Source organism: Salvelinus fontinalis, chromosome 23 (assembly GCF_029448725.1).
Source record: "Salvelinus fontinalis isolate EN_2023a chromosome 23, ASM2944872v1, whole genome shotgun sequence".
Lineage (NCBI taxonomy): Eukaryota > Metazoa > Chordata > Actinopteri > Salmoniformes > Salmonidae > Salvelinus > Salvelinus fontinalis.
In genome coordinates this window covers 38,202,076-38,214,748 of record NC_074687.1, presented here as the reverse complement: position 1 = coordinate 38,214,748, position 12,673 = coordinate 38,202,076, and the positions used below count along the sequence as shown (strand labels likewise).

The following is a 12,673-nucleotide window of genomic DNA, read 5'->3' as shown; positions in this document are numbered from 1 at the left end:
TTGCATTTTTTATTTTTATTGATCAATAAAGACAGCCAGGTTGTCTGACAAAAAAGTATTTTCCTCTCAGATGTGTGGCAATGGCTATGACTCTAGATGTGTGGTGATCAAGTGCCCTCTACTGGGCTTGGACAGTAATGCAGTGATTTCTCTAAGGACCCGTCTGTGGAACGCTACCTTCATTGAGGTGAGAAACAACATGCCTGTTTGCTATTTGCTTTTCAAAATAGTCCTAAATAGCCGACACGATTGATTCGGACATTCTCTAACATTGAAAACCTTTATTTTGAAACAGAATTACGCGTCTTTGAACTATCTTGATATAATTGTGAAAGCTTCCATCAGCCTTGATGCTCCTGCAAAGAATATGGTTCTCAGGAATGCTGAGACTCAGGTGAGTGGCACAGTCCACTCACACAATGACTCCTTCACTGATCAATACAACTAAGAGTTTCTATGTAACAAATCAAAATAAACATACTGTTTCTTCTTGTGCCCATGCAGGTGAGAGTCACAGTGTTTCCAGAGAAGGCAGTAGCCCAGTTTGGTGGAGTCCCATGGTGGATCATCCTTGTGGCTGTCCTGGCTGGTATTCTGATGTTGGCGTTGCTAGTGTTTCTACTCTGGAAGGTAAGGACAGTCTAGCTGCAACACATTTACTAATATATTCACTGTGTTGTACTCTGAGCTATTAGTAGACGCATGTAACAGTGAATCATTATTCATTCAGGTGGTAATCATAACATACAGTGATTATAACGTATCTTTCTGATAAAACAGATTTTATTCACACTTGCGGTGTTACAGTATATTTCCAGTCTCATATTGATTCTCATCACCCTTGCTCTCCTTAAGTGTGGTTTCTTCAAGAGAGCCCCACAGTATGATGCAGCGTATCACAAGGCACAGATCCATGTTCAGCCCTCTGACAAAGAGGAACTCACTACTGAGGCATAGTGCCTGATCTCTGCACTCAGACCTGGGGTAAAATGGACATTGCAGTCAGCATGGAGTGTGGGCTTAACAAAGACTAACTCACTTTGGCTTTAAAGGAAATGCTTACTTCCGAAGCTACTTCCGAACGTCTCGTGTGAACATTTTTGAATGGACACACACTCCCATACGTATTGATTTGGACAGTGAAGCTAAAACTTTGAATTTGGCTCTGTACTCCGTCATGTTGGATTTGAGATTAAATGTTTATATGAAGCAACAGTAAAGAATGTCACCTTTTATTTGAGGGTATTTTCATACATATCTGTTTTATTATTTAGAAATGAATGCACTTTATGTATCTTGTCCCCCCATTTGAAGGTGTCATAAGTATTGGATAAATTCACTTATAATATATTAAGTAGTCAAAACATTAGTATGTGGTCCCATATTCCTAGCACGCAATTACTACATAAAGCTTGTTACTCTACAAACTTGTTGGATGCATTTGCAGTTTGTTTTGGTTGTGTTTCGGATTATGTTGTGCCCAATAGAAATGAATGGTAAATAATGCATTATATCATTTTGGAGTCACATTTATTGTCAATAAGAATAGAATATGTTTCTGAACATTTCTACATTAATTTAAACGCCACCATGATTACGGATAATCATGAATGAATCGTGAATAATGATGAGTGAGAAAGTTACAGATGCACAAAGATCATACAACCCCCCCAAAAAAGCATGATATTTATGCCTCTGTAACCTCCTCACTAAAACTTTTGACTAAATTGAATACACTATAAGTGAATTTGTCAAAATACTTATGATACCTTCAAATGGGGGGACTAGATACATAAAGTGATTTTATTTCTAAACTGTTAAACAGATATGTATGAAAACACCGTAAAAAAAGGGGAAAATCTATACTGTCACATCATAAAACATTTGATCTCAAAACCATAATGATGGAGTGTGACACCAAATTAAAAGTTTTAGCTTCACTGTCCAAATAAATACGTGTGTGATTGTACTATATCTGGTCATTGGAATTGATCTAATTTGAATATGTGCAAAGAGTATGCACTATTCAGATACAGTATTTGTGTGTTTGAAATTGGTCAGCATTTTAAAAAAATTCCCCCGAATGGGCAGTTATTCGATTTCCCTTATTTTCAAACCTATTAAACTTTTTATTCCAGAAGTAATTCTGGAACTATATCTTGTGTGCTATGAAGCTTCTTTATTTTTCTAGGTTTCTGCTTTGCCCGCCTGGCTGTTTGGAAATGCTATTTTGAATATGACTCTTTCCAAGGGAAGCATGCTCTCACACAAATCACTCTCTTTGCATCGCCTCTGATTTGCTTGAGCATTATATTTTGTAAGTGTTGTGTTTATATGTGCAGGTTGATACAAGTCTCATTTATAATAATGTATATTTTCTCTTGCCAGTGTGGATTTTTCAAACGCTCAAAACATGATGACAGCGTTCCAAGATACCATGCCGTACGGATAAAGAAGGAGGCTTGTCAGTTTAAAGACGGAAAAGCCAAGCTGGATTCCTTTGAGAAAAAGCAGTGGATGACAAGCTGGAATGAGAATGAGAGCTACTCATGAGACACTTGACTGTTGGGATATGGTCAGATACATTAGTCTCCTATTTTCCTAAACATCCAATGACTGCATTTGGGAAGCAAACTACAAAATAAACGTTTTCTATTCTCCCCAAGGACTCTCAGATGAAAATCTATCCCGTGTCGTATCTGAGGAAATGAGAAGCATCACGTCTTACATTTGGGTAGAGAAAGGAAATTGGGAATTTGAAATCCATTATCTGCCACTGATACAGTTTTTAATGACATGATGAATTGAGTTTCAATCTCCAATGTTTAGCTGTAGATAATCTTTCTGCTGTGTTTTTTTGCAGTCAGTTTTATCCAATCTCTATGTTGTATTATCCCTGCAATGTATAGACTGGAACATTCTGTATGTTTTGTATATATTTAAATACTTTAGCACACTGTATATTTATTTTTGTCATTATCTGTACAAAGAAAACAGATATGCATTGGCCAAAGTCTTTTTAAATGTTTTATCTAAAGTTACTTTTCAGTAGAATAAGTAAGGGTAAATGGTACTGCTGATTTTCTAGTGCTGCACAGACTAAAAAGTAGCTACAGGTATTATGTGAATAATATTGTCATAAGGTACAAAGTTTATGCAATGCTTCTCAATTCCCAAATTAGAAAAAGAATAGCACCTTTATGAATATTTCTAAGACAGTTATATGTCAGTTATGAGTTGGAGATATATAACGGATTCACACCAAACCTCTGTTTATCCATGGCTTTGACAGTGCCCCTGTCAAAGCCATTTCATTTGCGCAAATACTGTACTGGGTGATACTTCAGTAGCATGCAGCTGGGACAACTGGAGTCGAAAGAAGCAGTAAAATGCAGTTTAATGTTTTGCTAATTTTATTTTAGCATTCCTGAGTAAGAAGGAAGGCACTCAGTAATGGTATTTGTAATGTGTGTCTTGAAGGTTAAGATGCCACCTGACATAAGAATCATAATACAAACCCCCAAAATGCCGACTTCGGAAAGTGATCTTGTTGATGAATGCTGTCTGTAGGCCTATCAGACTTCATTTTATATGGAAGCTATTCAAAGGGTAATTGCTGTGGAATGGTGATCAATGAGAAGCATTAGGCGCTTTCACACTGCACCTTAGCTCAGGGTTAACAAATGCTTGTGTGAAAACCGACTAAGCTAGCCCAGGGCCAGTCTAGCCTGGGGCTAAAAACAATGCAGTGTGAAAAGGCCTATTTAGTACTAGGACTACCTAAAACATGTTTAAAAAAAAAAAAAATGTAAGTCTCATCACTGGCTCTTCATTCATTCCTCTATTCAGATGTTTTGAATACTGTGTTTTGTGACAGATTGCAATAAAAAGAGAATAAATGGCTCAAAGTTCTACAATTTCATCTTCTTTTTCTTCTTTTTCCATAACAGTTGTTATGGGGTCACTGAAACTTGTAATTGACCAACTACAAGCAAAAAATATGAGGGATAGACAAAGATTGTCTATTATATTGACAAGATATTTGAGTGACTGCTCTAACAATGGAAATACATGTCCTCAAAGATGGAAGGCTGGCTGGATGAGGAGATCAGGTGATTTTAGGCAATGAGAGGGCAGATACATGCTTGAACAGGCCATAGAGATAGATAGAGGACTCATCTTTGTATAGTGCCATTAGTGTCTGTGACAGCATCGGCAGCGCTGTTGAGGCTATCTCCATTTTAAAGTAGTGAATTTTATCATTCATTGGCTGATTCTCTCAACTCATAGGAATCCCCACCCAGTTGACTACTTTAAAATGAAGCCCTCAAATGGCAATGTCCATGCTAAAACGGGTTATATCCACGATGAGTCCAATTTTTCGATATGACAACAGGCAAAATTCAGATATAAAGTCATTTTTTTCAAAGTTTGCCCGAAATGCCACATGGCCACTTAAATTAGTGATAAAAGTCACCTTGTCCGAGAGAGATTTTCATAGTTAGCAAAACGTCAAGCCAGAGTAAGCCTAACTGAAACACAGCCCATATTTTAAGTGTTTATAAAATCCCCTATGGGGAAAATGAATGGTGGAAAAACAATTGGAACCATTTCCCTGTTTAACTGCTAGGTTTTATGGGTATTATGACACCTCCACTGTGGGGCTTTATACCTCTGGTTCATTCAGCCATTCCTATGGGGGAAAGAATGGGGTTTTGGGGATAAATGCTGAAAAGAATGTCTGAGGTTAACACAGGCTTAGGAGATCTGATACATTTTATTCTATGAAATAATATTGTTTTTGGGAAATGTGTTTTTTGCATATTTTACTCTCCCTGAGACAACCTCTGAGAATGAGGGGACAGTCAGTGTCTGCCATTATCAACAGTGACTCTGGAGCATAAGGTTTAACTGCTTTGCTCAAGGGCACGTCGACTGATTTTTTACCTTGTCGGCTTGGGATTCGAACTAGCGACATTTCGGCTACTGGCCCAACACTCTTTATGTGCTTGTTTTGATTAAATAAATGCTTAAAAACTATATAGACTAAGGAAACAGGCACTTATGAGTCTACTAAAGTGGCATGTGTGATGTCAAGGACCCTGAACCAAAGAGGAAGCTCACGCTTGGGGTGTACTTTGACACTAGGCTGACCTGGGCAGAACACATTGAGAGAGTGGTGGGAAAGTAATGAGCTAAATGTCATGCGCTGTCTGATGGGGAAAGAGTGGGGGGCTGGGCGTTCCTCAATGAGGACCATGTACCGTGCCTTTGGAAAGTATTCAGACCCCTTGACTTTTTCCACATTTTGTTATGTTACAGCCTTTTTGCAAAATTGATTACACCCCCCCAGATCTACACAATACCCTATAATGACAAAGAAAAAACAGGTTTAGACATTTTTGCTAATTTATAAAAAATACAAATAAATTAAATATCACATCTACGTTAGTATTCAGATCCTTTACTCGGTACTTTGTTGAAGCACCTTTGGCAGCAATTACAGCCTAGAGACTTCTTGGGTATCACGCTAAAAGCTTGGCACACCTGTATTTGGGGAGTTTCTCCCATTCTTCTCTGCAGATCCTCTCAAGCTCTGTCAGGTTGGATTGGGAGTGTCGCTGCACAGCTACTTTCAGTTCTGTCCAGAGATGTTTGATCGGGTTCAGGTCTGGGCTCTGGCTGGACCACTCAAGGACATTCAGAGACTTGTCCCAAAGCCACTCCTGTGTTGTCTTAGCTGTGTGCTTAGGGTTGTTTTCCTGTTGGAAGGTGAACCTTCACCCCAGTCTGAGGTCCTGAGCGCTCTGGAGCAGGTTTTCATCAAGGATCGCTCTGTACTTTGCTCCGTTCATCTTTCCCTCGATCCTGACTGGTGTCAGTCACTGCTACTGAAAAACATCCCCCACAGCAGGATGCTGCCACCACCCTGTTTCACCGTAGGTATGGTGCCATGTTTCCTCCAGATGTGACGCTTAGCATTCAGGCCAAAGAGTTCAATCTTGGTTTCATCTGACCAGAGAATCTTGTTGGTCTGAGAGTCTTTAGGTGCCTTTTGGTAAACTCCAAGCGGGCTGTCATATGCCTTTTACTGAGGAGGGGCTTCCGTCTGGCGACTGTACCATAAAGGCCTGATTGCTGGGGTGCTGCGGAGATGGTTAACCTTCTGGAAGGTTCTCCAATCTCCACAAAGGAACTCTGGAGCTCTGTCAAAGTGATATTTAGGTTCTTGGTCACCTCCCTGATCAAGGCCCTTCTCCCCCACTGCACAGTTTTGCCAGGCGGTCAGCTCTAAGAAGAGTCTTGGTGGTTCCAAACTTCATCCATTTAAGAATGATGGAGGCCACTGGATTCTTCGGGACCTACAATGCTGCAAAAATGTTTTGGTACCGTTCCCCAGATCTGTGTCTCGCCACAATTCTGTCTCAGCTTTCTACAGACAATTCCTTCAACCTCATGGCTTGGTTTTGGCTCTGACATGCACTGTCAACTGTGGAACTTATATAGACAGGCCTTTCAAAATCATGTCCAATCAATTGAATTTACCACAGGTGGACTCCAATCAAGTCGTAGAAACATCTCAAGGACAATCAATGGAAACAGGAGGCATCTGAGCTCAATTTCGAGTCTGATAGCAAAGGGTCTGAATACTTATGTAAATAAAGTATTTCAGTTTTACATTTTTATAATTAAAAAAAAAATGCAGTGGGTGGAGGAAGTCATTTTGTTATATTTTTTTAAGAGAAAAAGGGCTGACAGGTAGGATTTCGTTTTTCCCTGTCTCATGGACCACACTCTAGTTCAGTAGGTGGCGGTAATACACCATAACGTTGGATGCCAACCATCGATAAACCCCACCGAAGAAGAAGATGAAGCTCGTTCGTGTTTGTTTTGACTGCTAGCATGCGGCTGGAAGTTAGCTAGCACAACAAAACCAATGCACGATTCTTGAAGCGATATGGTTATTTAATGTAGAAAGTAACGTTATAATGCGCTGAACTAATACGTATAAATACAAGTTTTGAGATAATGTAAGTAGCTCACTTTCTAGGAACGCTTGCGAACAGTTCCAGTCGACTTGAATGAATGACATGCTGGAGTACTAACGTTAGCTAGCTAAATAATCTGGCAAACTCCACCAAGATATTGTCATTTATTGTAAACTGTAACCGTTACCTAGCCTATTCGTTTACTTGTGGACCGTGATGGCTGCAAACGAACTTCATAAAAGCTACCTAAGCTAACTAGCTAGCTGTTAAAAGCCAGCTAGTAACGTAGCTAGCTTAGCTACATATCTCGCTGCGTTCATCAGATGTCAACAATGCCATGGGCAATCAGCTGTTCAACACCGTCAACTGAATCATTTCTATCCATGCCCGTTTATCAACTGTAAGCTAAGTCGATCAAAATGAGGATTCTAAGGGCCTTGATGAGTAACGCCGCCTCCATGGGAAAGCATATTGATTACTACTCCAGGTTCTCCCCTTCTCCCCTCTCAATGAAACAGTTCTTGGACTTCGGTAAGTGTACTTGATTTCCAATGTCTTTAGCCAACTGTTGACTAGCTTTATTGAGACATGTGGCACATAGGCTTTATATGGCTGCTTCATATCTTTCATCTAACTAACCAACAGTTATGTTTGTTCTGTTCCACATTCAGGGTCTGGTGAAAATGCATGCGAGAGAACATCGTTTGCATTCCTCAGACAGGAGCTACCTGTGAGGTTGGCAAACATAATGAAGGAGATCAACTTGTTACCTGATAATCTGCTAAAGACTCCATCAGTCCGGTTGGTAGAAAGTTGGTGAGTACTGTCATTTTAGACCCAACGGACCCCCATCTAGCCTGGTGGAACCAGCCTGAATGCTGCTTTTACCATTGCATTTCACTTCAGTAAAACAGGATGGTGAATGCAGAAATCAGGCTGGTTCCACCAGGCTAATTCCCATTTTCTCCTGTTATGCATTTTCATCAGGCCTATGAATAGCTTAACCATGTATTGGGTCATTTTCTCTTTTTAGGTACATGCAAAGTCTTAAAGACATTATTGAGTTCAAGGAGAAAGATGCTGATGATGAGAAAGTAACATATGAGTAAGATTATAATCACGTTTCGTTATTCATGGTGACATATCACTAACATAAACAGGGTCTATTGTGGATCATAATTCCTTTTGGTGTCTGTCTTCACAGTTTCACTGACGCTGTTATAAAGATCCGAAACCGTCACAATGACGTCATCCCGACAATGGCCCAGGGGGTTGTGGAGTACAAGGAGACCTATGGCACAGACCCCATCGTCAGCCAGAACGTTCAGTATTTCCTGGATCGCTTCTACATGAGCAGAATATCCATCAGGATGCTGCTTAACCAGCACAGTGAGCATGTCACCTGTTATAGCACCCACACTGACATCAAAAGCTGCAGCATTGCTCAGAAGAGGAACATTTGAAATGGATACTGTTTCTGGCAGTTTAAAGACATTCTGTTTTAAGGCAAAAAATATCTTACATCCTACGGCCAGAATATGTGAAAGAAATTGACAAATAACGGGCCCAGAGCTGTGAAACTTGTTATATAAACATCTGTGAAATGTTAGCGGTGACATTTTTTCATGTATTTGTGCGTCTTCTATTTTAGCCCTGCTCTTTGGTGGGAAGGTGAGGGTAAACCCAGCGCATCCTAAACAGATTGGCAGTATTGATCCGCACTGCAGTGTTACTGAAGTAGTCAGGGGTAAGTGCTGCACAATTTTAAACAACTGAAATAGGCCTAAATTGATAGCAACAATTTAGTATTACTTTCCTAACTGCTTTGCCTTTACCCCAGATGCGTATGAAAATGCAAGAAACCTTTGTGATCGGTATTATATGAACTCTCCTGAGTTGGTACTGGAAGAATTCAATGGTAAATGTTTGGATTTCATTCCTGACTTATGCATAATAGTGGACTTTTTATGATATTAGACTGCATTTACATGTATTTTCCGAAATGATTGCATGACACATACAGTTCCTACATTTTCCAATTGTTCCTACAGTGAAAGATGATGGAAAGCCAGTGACTGTAGTGTATGTGCCATCCCATCTCTACCACATGGTATTTGAACTTTTCAAGGTATGCCTTATTTTTTTACTTAATGACTTATGAGCTTACGTTTTTTAAGTTCTGAGACATTTCTTGGACCTTAAATCTGGATTTGATCTCCAGAACGCCATGAGAGCCACCATGGAGTTGTATGGCGACTCTATGGACTATCCTCCTGTACATGCCCAGGTTGCCCTGGGGAGTGAAGACCTGACAGTCAAGGTACAACTACTCTGCAGTGCTGCTTCTCATTTGTCCTCTCTTATATGGCTAGAAAGACATATCAGGCTTATCAGTGCATCTCTAGTCGATGCTATTTACTCTTCCAGGTGAGTGATCGTGGAGGAGGGGTCCCTCTAAGGAAGATTGAGAGGCTGTTCACCTACACCTACTCCACTGCCCCCCCACCCAGCATGGATGGCCAACGCAGCCCTCTGGTGAGACTTTCCACTTTATAACAAGGAGCACATACTATTAATATTCATTACAATATTGTAAGCATTCTCTTATCTGTTCTGTTGTAGGCTGGATATGGGTATGGCCTGCCCATCTCTCGATTATATGCCAGATACTTCCAAGGTGATTTGAAGCTGTACTCTCTGGAGGGTTATGGCACCGATGCTGTGATATATATCCGGGTGAGTCACAAAAATGAGACGTTAAAAGCATAAAGCATACAAGTGCTGATATTTTTCAGAGTAACTTGAAACTCATTTCTCCCATTATTCCCTCTACAATTGTGTGCAGGCTTTGTCTACGGAGTCCATCGAGCGGCTTCCTGTTTACAACAAGTCAGTCTGGAAGCACTACAAGACCATGCACGAGGCAGACGACTGGTGTGTTCCAAGCAAGGAGCCCAAGGACATGACAACGTTCCGTAGTTTTTAGGCCTAGATGCCTCCTGGTTAGACGAGCGTCATTTGCTGTACATGAATTGTGGTTGCTGAAAGAATTGCTTTGTGTGAGTGATGCTATAGCTGTTCCACTGTGGGAAGCAATAGGTCAAAAACCTTTGCACCTTTACTGGTTGTATGTATACATAACTAACAAAATTACAGAGCAAAGTTCTCGTGCCATACATTTCATGTGAGCAATAGGTTTTGGTGTTTCTGGGAGTGTTGCTTTTTCAAAACTGACATGTTTATACCATGTGTATTATGTGAAAGGATTCCTTGGTTTCTAGCATTTTGCTGAAAGGGAAAAAGAGTGAATGTTGCTTGTTATTTATACTGAGTGTTCTCCACGGGCTGAAGATGTTTGTTACAAAGTTGTGCAGCTATGAGGTCTTTTTCCATGTCCTCCGCTATCGTTGAAGGAATGTTCTTTTATCTCGACGAAGTACATGTCCTCCAGTGATACACGACGTTAGAGAAATAAAAATATAGTACTTGTTCTAACCATTGAGATATTTTTTAGGTGATGTGTTATTTCTGTCAAGTGTTATTGACCTTATTAAAGTGTACAATAGTGGGCCTTCCATCTCATGATTGCGGAAACCATTAGACCTCCCAATAAAGCACAAAATACACCCACAAAAGAATCTGATGTGAGAATTAGTTTATTTTATGCACCCATCATTCATCTTGACAAGACAGCCAACTATTCAACTGATTTACTGTTCATAGGCACACACACCTCGTGTTATCATGGATCCCACACGCTGTCAGCAAGGAGTGCATGCACTGTAGAATAATATTGCATGTCTCGGTACCATTTCAGCAACACGTCAAATTCTCCGGCTCAATAGGACCACTGAGTAGTACCTCCTCCATTCTCAAAACAGGCACAGTTGGGAAGGGGTTATATAAACAGCATTTACCTTGTCGTTACTGGCTTCTTTTTGCCTTTCATTTAGCAAAGATGTTGTCATCCTAGTGGCTATTCTACTTAGTAGAAAAAGTATTTGTAAAATGATGAACCTTTAATAATTTGATTTTAAAAAATTATGCAGTTAATTGATATGTAGAAAAGTTCATTTATACACTTCAAACCTTGTCACCCATTTAAGCTTAAAAGATTATATAGTACTTTTATCTCAACTGTACAAAGTTCCTGCAACAAAATATCTGTACATGGCTACAGGAAAGTTAAGCTAGCAAAAATACACTATAAAACATATAAAAAGTAGTACTGAACTCATTCCAATTGTTGTATGGGTAAATGTACACAAATCCTCCAACTACATATCTGGAACCTCAAAAGGGATAAAAGTACTGCTTCTATAGCTGTATAAAGGTTAAAAAAAAACATGTTGGGTTTTGTTTTTGGTCATGTCCCTAACACTTGTCATTACAGTATCACTTCGCCCCCGTCACCCCAATCTACCACAATGATGATGTGATACAGATACTGCTGGCGACAGGACTGTCAGCGTGTTTGATTTGATTAAAAAGCAGAGCCAGCTCTTGTGTGTTCTTGTGAATAACCCAAAACTAGGAAACTAGGAAAAGTATCAATAGCCAACGACAAATCGGGCTATTTTCAGATGATTCTTCCAATTGGAATGGTAAATCAACCCTGGTGCGTTAACATTGTTGTTACTGGTCATTATAAACTCACATGATGAGTGACTGCTTTAGTGCTCTCTTAGTAACTGCTGTGAACTGAGGTGGATGGCACTTACGTAGGCCTATATGTGAAACAGAACAAATACAAGGGTCCTTGAATGCCCTGCCTCACTCGAGGGAGAACGTGTTGGGTTACGTTGAGAGAGTGGGTCACCTCTGGGGCAGTTCAGCAGACATAGTCAGTGTTGGGAGGCAGTCTCCCGCTGCGGCGTGATTCCTTCTCCCTTTTTCCCCTCTGTTTCTCCAGCTTCTCCTGGGCCTTCCTCATGTCCTTCAGCTTCTTCTTGATGGTGGCCCGGTCACTTTGGCTGGACACACCTAGGGCCTGAGGGGACAAACATCACTGGTCACATTCTAGAACACACCTCTATGAGATGTATATACACTTCGGACAATATCCTCTAATTTATTGTGTCGTTTTCCATATGTACCATTTTAGTGTAAATCATTGTGGAATTCAGCCGGTTTATTTGGGGCTATAAGGTGGCAGTCTATGCGCATATAAACCTGACTGCTGCTGTAAATGGAAGAGCTTGCATTCGGATGAGATGAAAATCCCTTCAATTGTACTTTCTGACAAACTGTATGTGGCCTACATACGAGTTCTGAACTGTGGTCTTGTTGCTTGTGATGCCCTCGTACCTTCAACTTGTCACTGTCCAGGTGCATGAGCTGATGACCATCCACACCCTTGGCGGTGAACTCAGGTGTGTATTGGTCCATGTTCATGCCCATCAACCAGTGACAGACTTGCTGATTGTTCCACTCGAGGACAGGGCGGTTCTGCCATTGATATTCCTTCCCTGTAGGTACTGGCTCATCATCCAGGTTCTACGGAACGCCAAGAAACACATGACATCCCAAGAAAACTAACAAACAAAAAACACTCACCTACAGCACAGTATAACGGATGAAATAGCAAATTCATGTTTTAAGCACAATATCAAAACTTTATGGCACAGTGCAAAGCATTTGGTACATGCATTGCACATCCAGTGACTGAAATCACATTTAAAAAA

General features: G+C 40.4%; 3 protein-coding genes across 7 annotated transcripts in view; 2 read left to right on the top strand and 1 right to left on the bottom strand.

The window, feature by feature from the left end:
- itga6a (integrin, alpha 6a) overlaps positions 1–3,917 on the top strand; it is a 57,841-nt gene extending 53,924 nt beyond the window's left edge. For 4 of the 5 annotated variants that reach the window (XM_055878745.1, XM_055878746.1, XM_055878744.1 and 1 more), the window contains 4 exons: positions 71–187; positions 296–394; positions 505–630; positions 2,389–3,917. In XM_055878745.1, coding sequence (XP_055734720.1) covers positions 71–187; positions 296–394; positions 505–630; positions 2,389–2,553 — 507 coding nt within the window. In that variant the 3' untranslated portion in view covers positions 2,554–3,917. Of the gene's footprint in view, positions 1–70; positions 188–295; positions 395–504; positions 631–855; positions 985–2,388 lie in introns of all 5 variants that reach the window. The other variant, XM_055878743.1, reaches the window with a different exon arrangement.
- Positions 3,918–6,834: 2,917 nt separating this feature from the next.
- On the top strand, positions 6,835–10,006 carry pdk1 (pyruvate dehydrogenase kinase, isozyme 1). Its single transcript, XM_055878741.1, has 11 exons — positions 6,835–7,520; positions 7,661–7,805; positions 8,023–8,094; positions 8,194–8,378; positions 8,641–8,736; positions 8,830–8,907; positions 9,041–9,117; positions 9,211–9,309; positions 9,417–9,524; positions 9,612–9,725; positions 9,835–10,006. The coding sequence occupies exons 1-11, from the start codon at positions 7,409–7,411 to the stop codon at positions 9,973–9,975; spliced, it is 1,227 nt and encodes a 408-aa protein (XP_055734716.1). The 5' UTR covers positions 6,835–7,408; the 3' UTR covers positions 9,976–10,006.
- A 621-nt stretch (positions 10,007–10,627) lies between these two features.
- LOC129821267 (neurabin-1-like) overlaps positions 10,628–12,673 on the bottom strand; it is a 44,800-nt gene continuing 42,754 nt past the window's right edge. The window contains exons 19-20 of the mRNA XM_055878740.1: positions 12,297–12,485; positions 10,628–11,979 (exon numbers count right to left, since the gene is read on the bottom strand). Coding sequence (XP_055734715.1) covers positions 11,821–11,979; positions 12,297–12,485 — 348 coding nt within the window. The 3' untranslated portion in view covers positions 10,628–11,820. The remainder of the gene's footprint in view (positions 11,980–12,296; positions 12,486–12,673) is intronic.